Source organism: Penicillium paradoxum (genome assembly GCF_028828445.1).
Source record: "Penicillium paradoxum strain IBT 22861 chromosome Unknown utg000003l_segment0_segment0, whole genome shotgun sequence".
Taxonomy (NCBI): domain Eukaryota; kingdom Fungi; phylum Ascomycota; class Eurotiomycetes; order Eurotiales; family Aspergillaceae; genus Penicillium; species Penicillium paradoxum.
In genome coordinates this window covers 3,402,713-3,424,429 of record NW_026643181.1, presented here as the reverse complement: position 1 = coordinate 3,424,429, position 21,717 = coordinate 3,402,713, and the positions used below count along the sequence as shown (strand labels likewise).

General features: G+C 49.9%; 9 protein-coding genes across 9 annotated transcripts; 4 read left to right on the top strand and 5 right to left on the bottom strand.

The window, feature by feature from the left end:
• Window positions 1-205: 205 nt before the first annotated feature.
• N7457_003143 (uncharacterized protein) lies at window positions 206-1,432 on the bottom strand (the record flags this gene model as incomplete). The annotated part of the gene is made up of 1 exon (XM_057174188.1): window positions 206-1,432. One exon carries the CDS (start codon window positions 1,430-1,432, stop codon window positions 206-208), a length of 1,227 nt encoding a protein of 408 aa, XP_057034339.1.
• Window positions 1,433-2,233: 801 nt separating this feature from the next.
• N7457_003142 (uncharacterized protein) lies at window positions 2,234-3,307 on the top strand (the record flags this gene model as incomplete). Its single annotated transcript, XM_057174187.1, has 2 exons — window positions 2,234-3,114; window positions 3,184-3,307. The coding sequence occupies 2 exons, from the start codon at window positions 2,234-2,236 to the stop codon at window positions 3,305-3,307; spliced, it is 1,005 nt and encodes a 334-aa protein (XP_057034338.1).
• Window positions 3,308-3,930: 623 nt separating this feature from the next.
• N7457_003141 (DUF803 domain membrane protein) lies at window positions 3,931-6,450 on the bottom strand (the record flags this gene model as incomplete). The annotated part of the gene is made up of 2 exons (XM_057174186.1): window positions 3,931-5,637; window positions 5,692-6,450. The coding sequence occupies 2 exons, from the start codon at window positions 6,448-6,450 to the stop codon at window positions 3,931-3,933; spliced, it is 2,466 nt and encodes an 821-aa protein (XP_057034337.1).
• Window positions 6,451-7,539: 1,089 nt separating this feature from the next.
• On the bottom strand, window positions 7,540-9,517 carry N7457_003140 (putative Patatin-like serine hydrolase; the record flags this gene model as incomplete). Its single annotated transcript, XM_057174185.1, has 3 exons — window positions 7,540-8,761; window positions 8,819-9,395; window positions 9,451-9,517. The coding sequence occupies 3 exons, from the start codon at window positions 9,515-9,517 to the stop codon at window positions 7,540-7,542; spliced, it is 1,866 nt and encodes a 621-aa protein (XP_057034336.1).
• A 906-nt stretch (window positions 9,518-10,423) lies between these two features.
• On the bottom strand, window positions 10,424-11,780 carry N7457_003139 (MOSC domain protein; the record flags this gene model as incomplete). The annotated part of the gene is made up of 3 exons (XM_057174184.1): window positions 10,424-10,446; window positions 10,513-11,707; window positions 11,775-11,780. 3 exons carry the CDS (start codon window positions 11,778-11,780, stop codon window positions 10,424-10,426), a joined length of 1,224 nt encoding a protein of 407 aa, XP_057034335.1.
• Window positions 11,781-12,151: 371 nt separating this feature from the next.
• N7457_003138 (serine hydroxymethyltransferase) lies at window positions 12,152-13,969 on the bottom strand (the record flags this gene model as incomplete). The annotated part of the gene is made up of 5 exons (XM_057174183.1): window positions 12,152-13,296; window positions 13,351-13,488; window positions 13,548-13,641; window positions 13,702-13,758; window positions 13,817-13,969. The coding sequence occupies 5 exons, from the start codon at window positions 13,967-13,969 to the stop codon at window positions 12,152-12,154; spliced, it is 1,587 nt and encodes a 528-aa protein (XP_057034334.1).
• Window positions 13,970-17,021: 3,052 nt separating this feature from the next.
• Window positions 17,022-17,604, top strand: N7457_003137 (putative GPI anchored protein; the record flags this gene model as incomplete). The annotated part of the gene is made up of 3 exons (XM_057174182.1): window positions 17,022-17,165; window positions 17,216-17,298; window positions 17,379-17,604. The coding sequence occupies 3 exons, from the start codon at window positions 17,022-17,024 to the stop codon at window positions 17,602-17,604; spliced, it is 453 nt and encodes a 150-aa protein (XP_057034333.1).
• Window positions 17,605-18,788: 1,184 nt separating this feature from the next.
• N7457_003136 (uncharacterized protein) lies at window positions 18,789-19,818 on the top strand (the record flags this gene model as incomplete). Its single annotated transcript, XM_057174181.1, has 2 exons — window positions 18,789-18,866; window positions 19,000-19,818. The coding sequence occupies 2 exons, from the start codon at window positions 18,789-18,791 to the stop codon at window positions 19,816-19,818; spliced, it is 897 nt and encodes a 298-aa protein (XP_057034332.1).
• Window positions 19,819-20,253: 435 nt separating this feature from the next.
• On the top strand, window positions 20,254-21,204 carry N7457_003135 (uncharacterized protein; the record flags this gene model as incomplete). The annotated part of the gene is made up of 2 exons (XM_057174180.1): window positions 20,254-20,787; window positions 20,845-21,204. 2 exons carry the CDS (start codon window positions 20,254-20,256, stop codon window positions 21,202-21,204), a joined length of 894 nt encoding a protein of 297 aa, XP_057034331.1.
• Window positions 21,205-21,717: the final 513 nt, after the last annotated feature.

Here is a 21,717-nt window from a genome sequence, read left to right as displayed (position 1 = left end):
GACATGTAGTTCGTGGTTGAGTTGAGACCTGTCTCGCTGACACTCCTCGCTGGTCTTGGTGTTTCTACTCTCGCATTTGAGGCTCTAGTTTTAAGTCTCGATGGTGTCCAATGGGGAATTGGAAAGTAAAAATAAGCCATGCCCGAATCGCTCCTAACATCTGTACATTCAAACAGCGCTCAGTCCCTCACAATCCCCACAGCCGTCATAGCCCACGCCTGTCAATCGCAGGTGGATTCATACAACCCACGATCTTTAACTTCACATCAAAGAATTTGACAATCCGAACCTCCTCCGCAACAGTCATCGACACCTCATACTCCACAGAATGAGCAAAAGAAAGATTATAAGTCACAAAATCCGGCTCAATTCTCATTCCCGAAAGCAACTTGCCCGCAGCCACGAATCCATCCCAACGTAAAGCAAGCTGAAACATCTGCCCAATATCAAGACACTCGCTACCTTCCTCGGCCATCATAAACACCGGATGCTCCAGACTCCCAAAGACATGCTCGAGCCGTGAATTATAGCATTTATTATTGACACCGCGATACTTGGTTCTCCCCGTCTTGATTTGAGAATTGCACAAAAGAGTCATCTTGACATAGTTCAGCTGGACAATCTGCGGCACGCTTTTGATATCCTCACTGGTCAATTTCCAGTCCGGGGCAACGCTGATATTGAGTGGGAAAGGGGATGGATCATCGAGCTGGACGACAGTCGGCACTTCGAGCTGGATCAGGAAGCCAAATTGTGGCACCTTGCTTGAGCCGCGGGCCTGTTGTGTCCGCTGGCGGAGTGTCAGCGCCGATAATCCCCTGTCTGGGAATAGGCCATGGCTTCTTATGATCTGCTTTGCCGTTTCTTGCTTGAGTGCATAGCCAAGAATCGGCAGTTCCGGTGCAGGATGTCTCAATTTTGTCTCCGCGGTAGCTATGAATTGGACAAACGTGCCACCGCGGTTGTATTCAAGTCTTGCCTCGAGATAATATTCCACTAAGCCAAAGCTCTCATCGTTGCCGGTGTTTTCTCCGGTGGAGAACGAGCCGGGGAGAGTCTTGTACCTGGGTCCTCTGAATGTTGCCAGTGGTGAGGTCCAGGGCTTGGTAGGGAATCTGACCTCGAAGGGCCAGCTTAGGCATTCATTTTGGTAGTCTATGTCTTCTTTGGCAAGGTGCAAAGGTCCCCTGAAGATGATTCGTCTGGTTGGTGCTAGTAGTAGGCGTTTCTCTTGGTGCTTGCTTCGATGGTTTTCCCTTTTGTCACCAACACCGATTTTTACGTGTCCATTCAATGATAGTGTGAGGGTAGCATCCGGAGCAACGATCGAGCTTCGATGCACGATGTTTCCAATGACTTTGTCCCCTGAGGCGCATGTCCAAAATGGTGGTGCTGCTAACTCGATGGTTAGATCGGGCGATTTCTTCGGCATGATTTGTGATCAATGGCGGTCTTGACTATCTTCAGAATAATAAATAGGTATGGAGTATATCCTACGGAGTTAAAATACAGAAGTTCAAATACTAATAAGTCAGGCGAAGCTCTGGGGAGGAATCGGGCAGTGCTCATGGCCCCCGGGTTTAGGGCATTCAGGGCGGGGGCCGTTATTGGTAAGATCACTCCTCCGCGATAACCAGAGAACTATAGTATAGTCCATGTATTGTGTTGTGTAAATTTTGCCAAGAGGAAGAAGCAGGATCATAGCGGTGATGAATGGATGCAGAAGCTAACACCTTGGGAGAGAGCAAGGCATCCGCATCAGACGGACGTATCTCACGCAAAACAGCATCTGTACATAGGCAAAGGAGCGATGGCTGACAAGGCAGTCTCGTAAAATTAGTAACTTCCCGTCATTCTCAGGGTGGTCGGATGTTCTCTGTCTAGATGACCATCGCACGACCCATTCTCAATCCAAACATCAGAACATAGCCCCCGTAGGTCCGACCTGGGCCAAATTCAGAACTTCCAAAAATCAAGCAACTAGAAATAGATGTTACTCGCAAAGCTACAGAAAGGAAACCTGTCAATAGAAAGCATGCTTTCCACTTTTGATATCATCACATACATTCCACCACGTGACTCCCTCTACCCTATCCCAAAACGGCAAAATCAAAACACGTCCGAACCACGGTTTGTTCCGCTTCACGCCACGGCGACCTCTGTCCAATTTAACCCAAATACAACCACACATTACATGCAGTACACCTCATCGGGCCTGAAATCCCAACATTAAATGGACAAGCCAGCCCAGGAACACACCATGGCCAACATCCGGCCCAAATTACTCCCAAAAGAAAGACCTTCAGAGCCCCGAAACCACCTCCACTTCGATCCCTGGCAATCAGCCTCAACGGGCCACCAGCGCGCAGCCGAATCCGGCGGTTTCATCGGCTCAACGTCGTGGCGAGATGCGCGCGCAGCGAAATTAACCAGACAATATCAAAGCGGAGACTGTCTAGCAAGACAAAGACGGGGATCAGGAAACACAACTATCAAAGAACGGTCGCTCGCACCGGGCGCATTTGATGGGAAATGCGCATCGCCGTCGCCGCCCAGAGCATCCGGGGAATGGGTCATGCTGGCAGGCGAAGAAGCCAAGCGGAATGAACTCGGTGTGCGGGATATTCGGTCATTCATGGGTGTTGGCAAGCGGAAAGCCACCGATGGGCTGGAGAAGAATACGCATTTAGAAAAGAAGATGCGATCTATCGAAAATGAGAGCCAGTGCTCGGACCGGAGTCAGGCTCAAGATGGAAAGGGAAATGATAAGTCTCAGATAACAGACGAGTCCCAACCCGAGTCCCGATCTGGAGCTGGGCTCGATTTGAAATCGACTTCGGATATCTTCGCTGGTGTTACGATATTTATTAATGGCTCGACGGTCCCGCGGATCTCGGAGTATAAGTTGAAACATCTACTCGCGGCAAATGGGGCCAAGACTTCGATTTACATGGCTCGGAAGACGGTGACGCATGTGCTTGTTGGGCAGCCTAATACCGGGACTGGAAGTGGAATGGCTGTGTCGGGTGCAGGTGGAGGTCTCGCTGCAGGTAAGCTTCAGCAGGAAATTGCCCGTGGGGGCTGGAAAGGTGTGAAGGTTGTGAGTGTGGACTGGTATGTGCTACTCTTATCATGTCTCATAACCAGCGAGCCATTATCTGACATTACGTTCGTTTTAACTAGGGTCCTCGAAAGTATCAAAGCTGGACGCCGACTGGCGGAGTCTCGATTTCCTGGTATGCATGTTGCCACGAAGGGGCAGCGAAGTGTTGCTGGGATGTTTGGGTTGCAGGGAGTGAAGAAGTGACGTTCTTTTGAAATTTGGTATGGTTGTGATGCTTTGACGTTTTGCTTTTCTTTTTGCTTTACATTGCATTGCGTTTCATATGGCGATATGCCATGCATGGCGTTCTGGGTGAGGTCATAGCCTTTCCGTCGATGGCTTCTAGGTGGTTATGATGAATCTTCTCTGTAAATTATGATACCCAATGATCTATGATCAAATTTAATCTAATCTATCTGTTCCAACTGCGAATCTCTACTTCAGGATTCCCGGGCACTCGTTTACTCAAGCACTACTGTTGCGAAGCACGAAAATCATAATGAGCGTTAGCTCCAATTCACACTGGTATTTGCTCTCGTTTCATTAATCAGTCATATAACACCATTATCATAACATCCATAAACATACACAATCATATGTACATCCACATAAGTACATATCGGTGGAGAACCTGGGCGAACCCAGAACACAAAATTCGTAGCAAAGAAAAGTACAGAAAAGAAACCAAATTTCAAGAAAATCACCACGTAAACTCCGAAGCCATGCAGAATGCAATATGAGAAGAAGCGGGATATATGCATCATAAATCAAACCTCCAAGATGGTTAACGAAGCCAGGTAGATCCCCAACAAATCTCACATTCACATTCACCGGAACGAGCTTTCCCTACCACCGCGGTTGGCATACGTCTTACCGTCAGGGCTGCTGTTGTCCGACATATGCCGGCGCCAGCCGCTCTGTTGACGAGTCGGGTATCCAGGCGGAAAATCGCTGTTGCCTTCTGTCTCACTGGAGATGGAGCTAACCATGTCAGAGTCTGTAGAGACTGTCCTCATACCCGAGGCATTGGTTGCGGTGGGCATGAGATCTAGGGTAGGAGTAGGCGTGAGGTCAGGAAGTGGTGGGAGAGGGTTTGGATGGCGATGGGTAGAGAAGGAGGATTGGGAAGGAGGCGGGGCACGAGTATGAGCCTGCGCAGATGAGTTTGTCCGTGTGCGAGTCCTACTGCCGCTGCCTCTCGATGCAGCTTGCTTCCAGCCTTCGTCTCCTTGGGAAATTTGTTCTGGTGATGAAGTCGTTTGTGGGCCTTGCGGAAGGTAGTAGGGGTTGTGAGATCCGGAATAGTCGTAATGATTATCTTCGTATGCAGGAAAAGCAGCTGTTGACATACTCGACACAGAGTTTCCATGTGGCCGGCCTGCGTACATGGGCTGTGGCTCGCCGAGTTCTGACTCGCTGCTGGACCAACGTTCCAGTTTTTCATTCAGAGGTTCTTCTTCTGGATTTGAATGCCGCGAATCGCCATGGACTAGGCCGAGTGATTCTTCCTCTGTTGCACCGTTACGATGGTCGCCTCCCAGGTGCGTTCGGCGAAGGATGCCCCGGGGCGAACCTGGCGGATGTCTGGCGGAAGATTCACCGCCAGCCTTCATACGACCAATCATGCTATTGAATGAGAACTGGCGTTGGGCAGTGTGGACGGGAGGCTCAGGTGCCAAGGATTCGGGCTTCTCGTCCGCCCATGAAACAGACCGTGCGGTATCACTACGCGGACGGTTAGAGCTCAATGGAGCGTCTAAACCCCCCGCCCCATAGTATTCGGTATCAGCATTGTTACTTTGATGCGGCATGTCTGTCATTCCAACAGATTGTGTGTTTGCGCTAGCATTCTTCTCGTCTTCCGTATTCACAGCTCTCCATTGGGAAGGATTAAGCACGTTGGCAGCCCGAGACCGAATATCGTCCATGAAGGAATGGGTGCTTTGCTTGGTTTCAGGTTGGTGGTTGTCTTCATGCTCAACAGCAGGCAACCGGGACATACCCCATGGAGGGTGTTGACGTTTGACCGATGGTGTTCTTGGGGTGATAGGACGTGACATGGTTGGTCCTTCTCCAATAACAGTTTTGCGGCGGCGCAGGCCATCCCATTCAATTATTTCATTCTCACTTGGCGGTTTCAAAGTATCCTCGTGTTTATCATGGAAAAAACGCCGTGCTTCATCCGATTCCATTGTGCGCCGAGCAGTCGAAATGCGGCGGATGATAGAAGCCGCACCACGAATTGAGTCTGCCTTGGGCTCAGACTCGGGCTCCTCTACGGCAGCAACCTCTCGAATCTGATCCAGGTCGCCCTTGAAAACAGCTGCATCGGGGACATCCTTGGCGGACTTGGATAGCTGTAGCAAAACCACCCCAGCACAGATTTGTAAGAATCCAAGGATCACAGTTGTGATCTGGACAGCTGTGCCCTTGAAACCCTTGAATAAGATGGCAGAAGTAACAATGGTAGCACTAGTGAACATCACATAGTATGTTGGGGTGACCAGAGCGGCATTGAAAAGATTCAGTGCTTTCTGTATATCGGAATTAGCACAGCTCATGAGACACGATGAAGGATGAACACATACATTAAGATAAATAATCTCGGTCAGTAGTGTTCCAATAACGAACACAAGCAAGACATAAAGGAACCAATGCTTGAACTGCTCCTCACCATTAATCTGAGTAAGAATCGCAGACCCCAAGCCTTGAGTGGCCACAACACTCAACCCTCCGACCATGCTGCAAATACTGATATAAACGAACATGTTCGTCTTTCCATAGCGCGGACCCGCCCACAGAGCCGTAAAGATAGCGCCAACAATGATCAGTCCACCATAGACCAAAAACCCAGGTTGAAGAACAAAATGCTGCATGCCCTGGATATTACTAACAGCGGATTGTTCAGGCGCATTCATGGCGATGACCACCGATCCAATGATACAACAAAAACAGCCAACTTTGCCCACGAAACTCAGTCGTTCCTTGAGGAAAATCGCCGACAGAATCGTCGTAATCACCACGGAGAGCGCACCAAACGGCGTAACCAAGATCGCATCGACGAACGCATATGCGACGAAATTGCAGATCTCTCCAACAATCATCAAGATCATGCCCGTCCACCACCAGAAATTCTTCAGATATCCATATCCCTCGCCGGCCTCCTCTTCGTACTTCACGTTTGCCTTCAGGAGGCCGATTTTCTTAACAACAAACGAGATACCGATAAAGATACCCGATGCGACAGCTAGGGAGATACCGACGGCTTTGTATATTGGCGGGCGGTCCGGTTCCTCCCCGCGCGCGAGGAGGATATTTGCATGCGATAAGGCAGAATTGGGCTCCATAATCGCGGTGAAGGTGACAGGTAGGACCACACTGACCAGCAGTGGGAAGAGGGGAGGAGTTTGTCGCGGATAGGGAGCCGTCCGAAGACGAGACTCAGCGACGGTCTGAAACACTTGTTGACGCCGCCACGATATCGATAAAGTCTGAGCGTATCGCCGGGGCGATTATCAACGGGTCGTCAACAACGGTTTCGAGTCGAGAGCGCAACGAGTTTTGCGATGAGAACGAATCTATGATTAGGGATATTGTCGATCCAAGAATGTTTCTGGAAAAATCGACGGGGAAAATAATAAGAAAACGTGGGATTCCGCAAGGGGTCAGCCGTCAACGCTCTGACAAGCCGGTGGCGTTCAGATGCAACGCTAAGAAACAAGGTCGAGAATTATTTTTTAAGATAAAATTGGAATCATAAGGAGCGTACTCCGTAGAGCTGAATATTAAAGATGAATTAGAAGAAGAAAAGAAGAAAATCCGAGGAAAAGGGAAAGGGAACATGCAAAACAGAGAGGCTGGGCCGGTGTGGGGAAACAAAGGACCTGCGATCGCCGGGTACCTGGTACATCTGTACGTCCCCCTTCTCGATTGCTGAATGCTGAATGCCCATAGGCTACGGGGGATTCGGTGCAGATCATGCGTGGCAAGCTTTCAGATGTACTCCATACTCCAGACTCCAGACTCCAGACTCCAGACTCCAGACTCCATACTCCATACTCCATACTCCATACATCGAGGTACAACATACATAAGGTTGGGGGACTATCTCTACCTTGTATGACAAATACGCTCTATAAAAGTGGCGCTTGAGAAACCCCGTCATGCTTGTTTTATTCTCGCATAATTACTATACAGAGCATCGAATCCCACAATTGGAGGCTCATAAATGTCGTCATTCATTAGGAGACCGGGCCATCCTTGGGAGGCTGGACTAAAGAAAAAAATAAAACCACAGGATCACCTGCGCCAAGATGCCACCCTATCAACCCTGACCATCTCAACCGAGGGGTATTCAGCAGAAAAGACACAGAAATAACGTAATGCGGATATAAAAAATAGAAGGAACTCGAAAGGAAGTCGGGAATATCGACGAATCACCGTACATGGTAGCTAGGCTTCCGTTGCCGGTTGACCATCGGCGGCGGCTCATCAACCGGGTATGGCGGTCGGACCATGGGGTTCGAACTGGAAGAATGCGGCCGAGAAAATAGCGGTGCGGGCATGGCAACACCGCCATTGTCTTGAGACGGGTAGGGAATGGGTGTCTTGGGCGGTATTGGTGGTGGCATACCATTAAAAGTTGCAAAGTAATCATCACTACGCACGGGAGACGCCTGTCCTTGCGAGCTCGGCCGAATATGGTCATGGCTTCGGCGGTAATCGCTAGATATCTGGGGTGGGGAAGTAGATACATTATCCTGCGGTGTGGGATGAACCGGGAGCGAGTCATCCGGTGGTGAGATGGTAACCGCAGATGGAATGGGTGGCAGCGTGTGTGAGGATGCACGGTGATGTGCAATATCAACGAAGTCGCCGGGTAATTCTGCGGGCAACTCCACAGCGAAATGCGCAGGTGGAATATATGATTGGACGGGCGAAGAAAGCGAAAGCTCTTCAGTCTCAAGATCGAAAGATAAATCGTCGCGATCACCGCCAGCTGCGGCATGGCTCGCCAAACGGCGGTTCATCCGCTCGATCTTGGCAAATCTAACACCGGCATCTAAAATCATCTTTTTGACTTCAGGCTTAGCCAGATATTGTCGTGTGTTGGTGCTGATATCGGCCAGTCGGTTCCACTCATTCATACCAAACTCGCCGACCCCAACTTCAACATTGAGGCGGAAATAATTGTCCTTGCTGACATTGCGTTTGGCGAGGTGGGTTCGGAGCATATCAGTGTGGATATCTTCGCAGCCCTCGATCTTCATGATCAATCGACGCCGCGCTTCGGCGAATGTGCCCAACGAGTCACCGAAGAAATCTTCCCACCACTCATGTTGTCGGTTATTGGTACCAGCCGGACGCTTTCCAGTTCCCATGCTGATAAAAACACCAACTTCCCGACCTGGCCACTCGTTCACGATAGCCTCATCAAGTATCTGCGGCGATGGGTTATATGTGCCATGACCCTCATCGATGAAGTGATGTTGACCAATCTGAATGGGCTTGAATGCAAGGCCCGTCGCGGATGTAGCACGCCCTGCTTGCCAGATAGTGCAATCGAATTCAGGCGGGGGTTCTCGGCGGGAATCGTATGATCGTAAAAGGACAGCCGATCCTTTGCGCGGTGTACCTTTGTACATAGCAGTGACGGCACTATAATTGAGGTTAGTTAGTATCAGCGGCTTGCGATTTCTCATTTTCAAAACTCACGTCTTAGTCCTGTGTTCTCTTCTATCGTAAAGCAGCGCATTTGGATTACCCCAGCGCAAACCATTGAGGAAAGCGGAACCTCTTTGGCTTGTTGCGGTCATTGGATGCGAAGCAGCAGAGGTGCTGAAACTCCCCCGACTGACGGAACGCTGAGGAACAGAGACTGGACTATATGGTAAACTGGCCATAGAATCCCGGGGGTTGGCATTTCCTGTGTCATTTCCCTCCGCCTCAAACACCGTATGTTCCCGGACACATTCCCGGATGGCCTCCTCGAGCTTTGAAGCCTTGAACAGAGTCGAGCGATACGGGATACCAGCGATGGTCTTGTCGGTTTCGAAGACTCGGCGAGTCATACGCACGTAGACCTCTTTACAAGTCTCAAGGTCTAGGCGGAGGCGGCCGAGCATCAGGGCGATCAAGCCGCCAGTGCCAGTGCCGGCGATCAAGTCGAAGTGATCGCATGGTTTAGGAATTTGGTCGCGGCGTGGAGGTTTGCCTTCGCATTCAACATAAGTGCGATACATAAGTTCCTGAAGGAGAATAAGCATGGAGTAGCCACGAACACCACCGCCATCTTTTCAAAGTCAGCTGTGTCCATTATAGGCCGGGAAGTGGGAGATGATACTAACCTAGCGACAGGATCCGCAGCGGAGGACCCTTGGTAGTGTCCTTGCGACGGAGTTGGGCTGGATCCATGGCGATTGTAGAAGTTATTTTTGAAACGCTCGCTGTCGCTCTTTTTTTAACCCCCAGGGCTGCTGCGGCAGCTTACCCGCGGCGGGGCTCAGCACTGCCTTATGCACCGGATCGCGGGATGATTGGCGCCTGACCGATCAGGTCTTGGAAAAATGCAGAAGCGTTACACTGGTGGCACTGAATGCAGCTTTGGTTGCGTGCGTGACAGGTCAGCGTGAGAGACTCGCAGTTTGATGTGTGGACTCTAAGTAGGCAGCGGCGTACGGATGATTGGAGGGGGCTTGAGCCACGGTCCCTGGATAGTTTGTTGAGGCTGGACGGGCGCAACCTCAGATCGTACTATTTGAATCGCACAAGTCACTGAATATAACCTCAAGGGTAAACAGAATCTGCAGTTTAGTTGTTAAGAGTTATTCTTAGAACTCGAGTCCAAATCTAATCACTTTTCCATGGATCAAGAAAGTCAGGTGACTCGGTGTCAGCGAGTTGTGGCGGTGCAGGCAAATGATGTAATGGTGGCTGTGTGCTGATTTACCAATCAGAACGTCTTTTCATGCAGCTCACTCGTGTTTCACCCAGTCAGAGGCATAGAAAATATGGAGATACATTTTTTTCCTACGAGCTAAAAGATACGCTAAGGCGGAAGAAATTGATTTGGGACAAATTCAGGGCTGCAATATGTAATTTATGCAGTTCCCCGGGCCTGACAGCCATCTCCCACAATCTTCGAATGACGTCAATTTCGACATTACTGTCGATCGTAGACATGTACATTGAACATACATGTACACCGTCGTATACATTCATATGGACATGTATCCATGGATATTGTATGTTGTATGTTGTACATCGATATGCATGTGTACCAAATATTTCCATTTGCAGCCAAAAAGAATACACTTCCTGTCAATTCGTCAAGCCAGGCCAATCTAAACATGCCACATTAGCAACAATTCCCACGATCCATAGATCCCAAAACGGGTTGATACACTCACCAACAATAGATCTGACCGTTTCTCGCTTAGCAACCGTAACCTCATCCCCAACTTTGAGACTAGTACCTTCGCCACTTGGCTCCAAAAAGGAATATCTACCAAAGACAGGACTAAACCGTGCCCCAGTGTCCACCCTGCGATCCTTCATCAACTTCTTCAAAACAGCACCAGACTCACCAGTCCCCATCTTCCCAGTCTTGTAATCAACATTGAGGCTCTGGCAGCGCACACAATTGCCCGTCAGCAACAGCCTGGCCGACTCACGCCCCAATTCAGGGCGCACAGTTAATGCGCCCCAGAAGTCCTCTTCAAAGGCATCCGCAGCGCCCGAAACAACGATGTTCGGTCGGAACTTCGTCCGGTCCATGTCTTCGCCATCCGGAAGCCGCGCTGAGACATTGTCGACGGATGTCTCGGAGATGATGAGGTAAGGCGCGCAGTCGGCGAAGGTGATTCGGTCTTCGTGTAATGGGTTCAGAGTGTAAAAACCATACAACATAAATACCAGCCCAGCAGCAGTAAAAAGAACCGTGGACGTGAGACTGCGAGCTGTTTGAGGGGTTATACCGTGGCGAACGATAGCGCCACCGTCCAGAACCATACTGATCGCTGATGCTACAATAAGAATCGGGAGAATAATTTCCCATCTCCTATCGGACCTGTTTAAGTATTCGCGTGCTGCGCGCCACACGGTCTTTCTACCTTGCTTTGCAGGTGCCAGTGTGCCCAATACCTCTCTCGAATGTGGTCCTAGATACGCTAGGACTACAGGGTATCCGAAGCAGTCGCTAAACCAGTCATTGTACTTAGCGCCCATATTGTATCCTGGCGTTGGACTGGAGTGCATGACGATCTTGAGTGGGTCGAGGCTCTTTGAGTTGGGTTGGAGCGGAACCTCTAGTCGTCTAACTTCGCGGGGTTCGGAAGCCATCTCTGAGGACGGTGGAGGATGATATGTGACAATTAATTTCCCATTGTCCGTTTCGGCTTCCGGATACACGATATCGGTACTGAAAAGGGCCATCTCTGGAAAGTGTGGGACATGCATGTTCTTCAAAGCCATGGAGCCTGAGCCATCCCCTGCCGGGACAACCTTGAGGAGCATGAAGTGCCGGTCATATTGAAAGCCGCGTGTGGTTAGAATCCCTTCGGTGATTGTTGTCGGTCGGAGGGACTTGATCGGGTAGACATAGAGCTGATGCTAGGTCAGTGTTCTGTTTCGCGACACATTCGGCTGAAGGCCATGTTCCTACCTGGCTGACTTTCATGATTGTGAATCCAAGCCCTCTCTTGCTGTAAAATGACCGAGAGAGAGAGCACCACGTCCACGTAGTAGACTGAGATTTTGTGTTGACAAGTCGATCTCGGGGAAGATGATGACATTGTCTCCATCCCCGGGCAAAATTAACTTTGGCGGAGTAAAATCCGCAGCCGCACACCTCCAGACCCTTGGTACCTAATATTCGAATCGCGCTACAGGCAAGTTTATAGAGTAATTTTAATATTGCTATCTAGAACAAAATTCGGTATGCTTTATTCTTTCTAGTGTTTCATAGGAAAGTCTTCAGTCATATTCGTTTCGAAATCATGTAGGGGAATGTACAAAGAAAGGGAATCGGTAATCAAAAAAGAGAAACGTCTACTGGTCCTCGGCCCAAGGCAAGCTGAAGGTTCCAACCCAGTCCTCAACCTCTTGACGGAGCTGGACAATCTCTGAAATCTCCTCACCCTCGCCCAGGTACTCCAGGAAAGCCTTGACAGTACCCGGGTTCTTGACACCACGGGACTGAGCCGACTCACGGGCAGCCTTATCTAGCTTCTGAGTGATAGTGACAGCGCGGTCGACAATCTCAGCAACGCGGCTGAAGTCTTCGGGCTGGAAGCCACGGGAGGTCATGGCAGGGGTTCCCAGACGGAGACCGCCGGGCTTGAGAGCGGACTTGTCACCGGGTACGGTATTCTTGTTACTAGCAACGCCACACAGCTCAAGAACGCGCTCAACGCGAGCACCATCCACGCCGCGGTTCTTCAGGTCGACCAGCACCAGGTGGTTGTCAGTGCCGCCAGACACGATGTTATAGCCGAGGCCACCGTTGCTGGTGGAAGCGCCCAGGCGCTCAGCCAGAGCAGAGGCGTTGAGAAGCACTGTCTTCTGATAGGCCTCGAAATCGGGGGATTGAGCCTGCTTGAGAGCCACGGCCAGCGCGGTGATCGTGTGGTTGTGAGGGCCACCCTGGTGGCCTGGGAAGACAGATGCGTTGATAGGGTTCTCCAAGTCGTACATCACGGGATTTCCCTTCTTGTCGGTGCTGCGCACGCCCTTGCGATAGAAGATCATAGCGCCGCGAGGACCACGCAGAGACTTGTGGGTGGTGGTGGTCACGACATCGGAGTATGGGAAGGGAGATGGGAGCACGTTTGCGGCCACGAGACCCGAGATATGCGCCATATCAGCCAGCAAGTAGGCGCCCACAGAGTCAGCAATCGCACGCATGCGAGGGTAGTCAATCAGACGGCTGTAGGCCGAAGTGCCCGCGACAATCAGCTTAGGCCGGTAAAGAGCGGCCGATTTCTCCAACGCATCGTAATCAATTAGACCAGTCGACTCATCGAGGCGGTAAGGCAGGGTCTCAAAGTATTTGGAGATGGCCGAGATTTTCTTGGTAGGGGTCTGGTAACCGTGGGACAAGTGGCCACCGTGGGGAAGGTCCAAGCCCATGAGGCGGTCGTGGGTGTTGAGAAGGGCAGAGTAGGCCATGAGGTTGGCGGGTGAGCCAGACAGAGCTAATGTGAGTTAGCCTTCGCATATACTACTGTACTGGGTAGACTGTATCATACGCTGAACGTTCACTCCCCACTCCTCTGGGTTCAAACGGAAGGTCTCGAGAGCACGCTGCTGACACAACCGTTCAGCGGCATCGATGTGTTCATTTCCACCATAGTACCGAGCACCGGGGTATCCCTCGGAATATTTGTCTAGATTACGGTTAATATGGTATATCGAGGAAGCAGAACCGGTGACCCGAAATACATACTTTGCATAACACTGCCAAGGGCATCGAGGACAGCTTGTGAGGTGAAGTTCTCAGAGGGAATCAGGTTAATGAAGTGCTTTTGGCGCTTTTTCTCCTGTAATGGTCTTAGTGGTGGTTCGGTCAATCGGAGGTTGTCCTATCGGCGATGACGCACCTTCTGCAGGATATTGAACACGGCGGGATCGGAGTCCTCCAAGGAGGCGGCGAGTAGCTGCGAAATTGTCAGTTACTATATCCTGCTTGCCATTGAATCCATCCCGATCACCTACCTTGTGCTGCGTATCACGAGTGGATGATGATACTCCCCGCGTTTGAGGAGCCAATCTGGGCACGATAGAGGCGCGAGCGGAGACAACGGCCGCCCGGGAGCTTCCAAGGGGAAGCAAACGGGCAGCAGATCTTCCACAGCGAGACAAATACATGATGAAGCTGAGGAAGGTCAATTCTCAAGCACGAGGGTATATGTACAGCTTAGCCGATAGGGAAGTAACGGCTTTTAAACGGTTGATGCTGGTCGGACGAGCACTCACGCCTTCCCGTTGCCCGCGGAAAGCGGGAAAATGACACTATTCCTGTTCGAGCTCTCCGCCTGGTCCGTGCGCTGACCGGTGGTTTATCTTCGCTCGGCAAAATTCCTCCCTCCTTTTCTTCTTCACACAACTAAATCCAAGATGAAGAAACGGCGTTTTTCAACTGTGTCAGCACTCGTCGGTGACGGCCGGACTTCGGTCTGGCTGGCGCTGGACGGGCGCTGCTGAAAGGTCCCACGCCACTTAACCATCCTTTGAGGGGCCAGTACCATCGGATTGGAGTTGTTGTGTATTTGGTTCGCCAAGGAGTCGGCATCATTCTCAGGATTGGCATTGGTCTGCTACATCAGATTATCCACTTCTCCGAGCATGGTGATCTTCTCTTTTGCCCGACAGTTCCCTCGTCGCTTGCCGACACTTCAGTACAATAAGGACATACAATCTCTGTATGCGCCAAATGCAGCTGGAGTATAATTAGTTTTAAAAATCCACAGATGTCACAAGCCACTATTAAGTCCACAATTAGGCCGTTCTAAGTTTCTGCCTCCTATTCCTCCTAATGGCACATCGTCTCTCGCCAACAAACTGTCAACTGGTGAGATCCCCACACAGTAAGGGATCAGGGGTGTCCGTCCTTCGTACGTAGAATATGAGCCACGCAGGGGATGATCATCGCACTGAAGATCATCAATCCACTGTTGTCTAGGCTCTTGAGCGTGGTAATTAAAAATATAGAGGTGGTTCATCCCTAAAATCTACGTCATCTAGCACTGTTCATTACACCATCACTCAATCTACGAGATACGGAGCTCATCATATGCAAAGCCGATTGCGAGTTACATCCCTCGTGGATTCACCAGAAAGAGTGCACTGGGTTTAGGCAAGCGCTCCTTTGGCAGGATGGTTTGTCAACTAACTACTGTTAGCATAAGTCAAACAAGGTTATGATGTCCCCTTCGGGAGGCAACTGGGAGTGGAGCTTTAGAGAAAGGGGAAACCTAGTGGGTTCTGCGGCTTATTCCAATTTAAAATGAAACGAACGCGTGAGGCTGTATTGCAGGGACATTATACTCCGGATACCTAATCCCGTTCCGCGCTGAGAGGAGCAAAAGGTAAATTTGCAAGAAACTAGCTATTTAGATTCCCAGATCAATGTCTTCATCGTGACTGGTAGTGGATTCAAAGTAGGTAATCGAAATGATAGATTCAATTCTATTCAGGTCAGCACTTGATTGTGCCCAGAATTTTCCATATGATGCAAATCCATGGCTCTCACTAATAAAGAAACGATCAAACTGCGCGTAGGATTGCAGTGGCATGCCTCTTTCTATGAAGGCGCATGTAGCTTCAATGGATCAATATAACCGATCAGGAGGGCTTTGGGGGGACCACCGAAGTTTGTGGGCGCTGTAACTACTGATGCTGGGCCATGTATTCTATAATGGACTGTGGTACTCATTCGGGTTATTAGATCTCGGTTGGTCTAAATTGTGACTTTGGTTGTTCGTGGTGATGGGCATGATTCGGAGCCATGACTGAAGCTCCGCTTTACAGCAAAGAGAGGTAAGAAAGACTATATAATTAATTGAGCACGTGTACGGAGTACTCCGCGTATGGGGCTCGAAAGCCAGGAGAATAGTTTCTGGTGGCAGATACAGGTGATCCATGAAAGAGCTTTGAACAGGGGAATCAGTACTCCGTACTCCGTACAAAATCCGTGTCCTTGATTTGTGACTACGCCCAATTTTGAAAGGGGATTTGGCGCCCCTGTGTCTCCCGATTGACCCCGCCCCTTGGACAAAGCTTGGTCAGGGATGGAAGATCAGGGGGAAATTCAACGGAGCCAACAAGTCTACTGAAGGTTTGTAATATATTCGAATATCTATGGATTCCTCACCATGGGAACTGTACTTACCAGTCCTATATACCACTGGACCCGAAGGCGAAGATAGGTAGACTAGACACCTCTATAACACTCCAAGGGAACACGCAAGTCGTCCTTTGGGCATCTATTGTGTGGTTTTTCAGCCGTCTCTTTCTTGACATCTCCTGAGGCATCATAAAAAGGTACAAAGGAGTCAGGATGACTCCGTACTCCATACGCTATTGCACATTGAAAATAAGAACTCATTCCCCGATATGCGCAGATTAATAGATATTAGGATCGTGCCCTCAAATTCCATGAAAAGATACACTATCCTTTACTCCAAGGAATCGGCTGAAATTGCCTGACTATGTTGCCTTACAAACATGGCGGTGAGTGGAGATCCAAATGAATGCGTTGTCAGAGTTGGCGAAGTGACGTGCGCTTTGCAATCTTGGAAGCCAGCTGGGTGAGTACTTCGTATTGTCCACGACATAATATCAAATGTTGATCCTGAAGATAATATTCAAGCGATAGATTCAGATGATCCAAGAACCTAGACTTGGAATCGCCAGTGCCCAGAAAATCCTGTTCCAACCCTAGCAGCCACTGGCGCCTAACTGGGAAAGGATCCCCGGGCCACGCACTGTCAACTTGTGCCTCAGGACGTGCGCCTAAAGGTGAGGAGGATGCTAGGGAGAGAGTGACATCGGGAGCCATAGTACTGGAGTGGTGGTAGCAAGTACCCCTCCCATGCTCGGTAGTGGGTTGTGAGCTGAGAGGCGGTTTATTTTTTCTGTGTGGGTATTGCCACGCTCGGGGCCCCTTTTCCCGTGTTTTTGGGAGGTTTCCCTGGACGCAGAGGGCGTTAGTGCACGGGTACCTGAATCTCATTAAATTAATCGGTATTGGTTATAAACTGCCCTCCCCCCTTCTTCTCTTCTTCCTCATCCATTACACTCTCTTAACAAATCCCCGGTTTTTAACCGATTACATTCTTTTAACCGTCATTCTTTTGGATATATCATATCTGTGATCATTTTTGGACCCCCTTCCAGCCAACTCTATATCTATATCACAATGCGTTTCTCTATCGCTGCTCTCGCTGCCGGTGCCGTCGGTGCCATGGCCGGTGTCACCACCGAGACCGTCACTGCCTACACTACCTATTGCCCCGAGGCGACCTCCATTGTGCACGGTGATCACACCTACAGCATCTCTACTGTACGTTGATTTCGAGACAAAAGATGCGACAGAGACTAACGGCGTTCTAGCCTGGCCACATCACCATGACCCACGGTCCCTACACCGTGACTCGTCCTCTGCTGAGCTCCATCGTCACCGAGTGCAAGAGCTGGTATGCATGAATTACCCCGCATTCTCAATATCTCTAACTTATCTCTCAGCCCCTCCTCCACCCCTGTCTCTGTCTCCCAGGGCAGCACCCATCTCATCCCCGTCCCCAGCGCCCCTACCTCCACCCCTCTGGTCCCCAGCGCCCCCCACCTCCACCGGTGTTCACGGCGTTCCTGGCGCTCCCAGCGCTCCCCCCAGCGCAGCCACCCCCTCCCAGCCCGCCTTCAACGCCGGTGCCATCAACGCCGCTACCGGCGCTGGTGCCGGTCTGGCTGCCGTCTTCGGTGTCGTTGCCCTCCTGCTGTAAAGCAGCTGAGCGTGTCAATGGTATCATGAAGAGGTAGCATCGCGACGGGTGTGATCAGCCTGGTGATATCCTCGCGATGCTATCGGGTGTTTATGGGTTCTTCTTCGGGTGTATATGTCTTGTCTACGTCTCCTTAGATAATACATAATGACCCCTTGTGGGTTTCACTTTTTATGTCTGCCTTTCTTGTGGAGGGCTTGTATTTTCATGGTTTTTGCGCAATATTCTTTTGGACATAACGCTTTTATATTATTCATGTCTGACTTCAATCGAGAATGATCTCTTACCTTTTGTTCATCGCACTTCCCCTCCATCAAACCCTTATCTCGTATATTCGTAATTGGGTTCTTCGCCTTGGTTTCGCCGCCCACTTCTCTCGTCCTTGAACGTGATACAGATATCACGCATCAAGCTTGAGCTCAGCCATAGGGGGTCACTCTTTGTAATATTTAATATGCAGCTTCCATTCAACATGGAATCATCTGCTGCATGAGTATCTATGGGAGGTTCCAATTCACATCGCCACCGATCTGACAGGTTATTGTGAGGTTTCTTACACCATAGCCAAGCCTTCACCCTCGTGCATCCAAGGCCCACTGCAGGTACATCCAGAATTTGTGAGGTATCACACAGTCATGCATCCTCCCCGAAGGAGCCACTATGCAAGTCATAACTGGACCCATGAGGATCTTTTGGGGATAACTCATTATGAGGCAATCTGGAATTATGCTATATGACGAAAAGAAGCAAGACAAAACAAAGATACTTGGGCACAGCTTTACTATATTAGCTCTCATTGTGAACCTTATCACTGACAAAGAAATCTCTCTCCCAGTACCTCGGGGTTGAGGTCTTCCAACTCTAGATTACTAGCTAGACTTCTTTTTTTCGTTTCTGGAGAAAGATAACGTAAAGTCGGGATAATCACATGGCACCATGGTCTCTACAGGTCTATATGAGTGTAATACAGTAGGTCCGATATCTACATGGACCTGAATAGACCGCGTTTGTCGCCCTGGTTTGCTGCTGTTGGGTGCCGCTGTATCTATAAAATGATATTGATCTCCTGTCTTCACCGTGATTCACCATCCTTCTTACCTACATACATGTAGGTGGTCCTCATATATCCTTCCGTATCCCGATACCCATCGAAGAGTTCTCTGGTATCCCCATCATCACCAATCATGTCGGCCACTCCAAAGGAAAAGACTCAGGCCTCAGCTAAGGTTGAAAGTCCCACCCATACAACAAATCAGTCAAAGGTCGGGTTTAGGCGTCTATATCTCAAGTTCAATAGGTTTATGGTCTTTCGCTTGATGATTATATCTATGAGACTAGTGACACAAAAGAATCTAGAGGCGAGTATAAAGAAACTAATATCAAGATGTGTTACAGAAACTCTTTGATGATCGCTCTCCCGCGCAACCCGCTGCCACCAGAAAGCGCAAGAGGGAAGGACGGTATTCCGAGGAGAAGTCCCAGAAGATGCGTTTCTTGGTAGAGTCCACAGCCTTCAAGTCGAATGAATCTGAGGACTCTTTCAAGAGCTCGCACAGGTCCTTGAACAACCAAACAGAGAACAATGGAGATGAGGATGTGGCCGAATCTACCCCGTCGCGTGGCATTTCAAATTCTAAGTCCTGCGAGTCCATTGAATCTCAAGCCCATATGACCCCGCTCAAGCCATTGAAGTTGAAGATCAAAAATGGAGCGAAGGACACAAAGAAAATCAAGATGTTTGGAGCCGCAGAGTCCCCAGTTCCAGAGTTTGTTTACCCCAGGGAGCTGTTCGAACCCTCCGACAACGAGAAGGAAGTCTCGCCCGAGCGTCTCTTCGATAACCGCGCTGACAACGCTTACAACGGCTTGACTGCGGGTTCTCCTTTATTTGTGCCGCAGTTCTCTCCTCGGCTCTGGAGCCGATGCGACACTGCTATGGCGCGCCGGGCGTACAATGAGCTAGATGACATCACCGTGCGCCTTGGTGAAGTCATGCGCGGCATCAGAGTATTGATTGGGAACGATGACTCTGATGGTCTTGACGACAGTTGCTCTTGTAGTTCAACGGAGATTCCCTACGGTATTCATGATCCGTTCGAAGAGTTTGACGAAAGCACCCGTTTGGAACTGGTGGATGAAGACCACCCAATTGCCGTGAGCGCCGATGAGGATGAAATCGCTGATGGATCCGGCAAATTCCATGAGGATGAATAGATGGAATTGGTTGCTTTTCACTTTGCTAGAATAATCTTTTGCACCGAATCAGTTTCTCGTTGGAATTCATTGGCACCAATTTTTTTGAACAAAATGTAGGCTAGCAGGTATACTAAGGAGATATTCTAGTAGCATCATGAAGACCGTTGAGTTTATTTCGGGGCTTGAGCTTGACACCAATGAAACCACAAAGGCTACCACATAACGCCCTTCCAAGCTTAATTTATGTGACGTCTGTGTACGGCGTATAAGGCGGCGAATTGAATTTGATCTCGAGCAGTCCTCGAAGATACCGCGAGGACGTCTCGGCAATTGTGGACACGTGAAAACTCTGTTCGTCGCGTAATTCGCGGGGACAACTCGGGACACCGCGGTACTTGATGCCCAGTCCCCAACAAAAAGCAGCCACCATCTCCTATGTGTTGATTTGGAAATATGGAGCCTATTTCATCCGAATCAATTCCCGATACCACTGATAGAGCCTTCCTGGATGTACCGGGGGCACCACCGGTGACGTCACGCACGAACGCGTCGCAGCCACGATCCGTCGCGTTGAGCCCATACGCAAGTTCCAGCAGAGAAGTAGATCGAAATGCCACTATCGAACGGTTCGCAGAGCGAGCTAGGCAGCAGTTTGAAGATCTTCTTTGGTCGCTTGAACCAAGCGAGCTGCGAGATATCGCGTCGGCGATAGAGCAGAACGGCCACCATAGGCTGTCTAGAAAGCGCCAAAGGAGATCGGAATCAAACGTCGAAACCAGCACGCGTCTGCGGTCTGCCTCTGACGATGTAGCAATTCCAGGCCCCTCATGCGGAAATGAAGGGTCGGAGGCGGCGATTTGCGTACGATGCTTTAGGAATTGGGCGAAGGCGATCGACGGCAACAAAGATATCGTCGAGTGTGTTACGGAGAAGCCGAAGCGGAAGAAATGCGAGTCATGTTCGTTGAAACGTGTATCATGCGAATACGTAAGTAGGAGTCCTCCATTATATGATCATTAGGAAGACATTGACACAGCGATCTAGATCCCTTACGATGGTGCTAAAACACTTCGTCGGCTCAAAGTCCAGATGGATCAGGCATCCGCTGCCGATTGGCCTGCTGCGCGTAGGAAATTTGAACGAGAATACTGGAGACTCAGCGACTATATCTACGACCATCCTATCCCGGCCGAGACGGACCGCAAAGCAAAGCAGAGGGCACATAAAAGACTTCAACGCCGAGCGATTCTCCATGCAGAGAACGCAGAGAACGCAGAGAACCAAGTGGGCAATTCGGACATTCGCGAAGGAGATATATCTGATATATCTACGGATTCAGACGGAGAGGAGGATGATCTTGCAGTTGAGGCCCAGATCCGGGAGGAAACACAACGCACTTTGTGATTGTACACTGAAATTGATAGCTGGCTATAAGCAATCCTAGGGATGGATTTGACTATGAGGGCTTTCGTTCTATGCTACTACAAGGCTGCTGAGGGGCATGAAGTTCTACTCGGAATTATAAATCTCTTTTCATGTTAAGCAGAGAGCAGAGGGTTTGGGTATTTTGTCAAGTGGTGTCTGCGGTGGAACTGCCACGATGGACCAACCGAATGCATCATACTGTGATACCAGTAAAACCAAAAGCCAACTGCCACGGCGCCAGGTAGAGACCATTGAGTCAGCGGGGTTGGGCTTGGCGGTAATCGTTTGGGTAGACATTTTCCTGTCGTTTGAAGCTATCTTGCTGTAACAGACAGCAGATCTGTAGTCACATCTACGAAGTATAAAGATCGAAACGACTGAGAGAAGCCCACGTCGTCTGACATACCCTAACCATGTAAAGTCATGATCGACGCACGCAACACCCAAAAGGAAGAGACACATCTGAACTTTATATTTCTTAGGCAAGTCAGA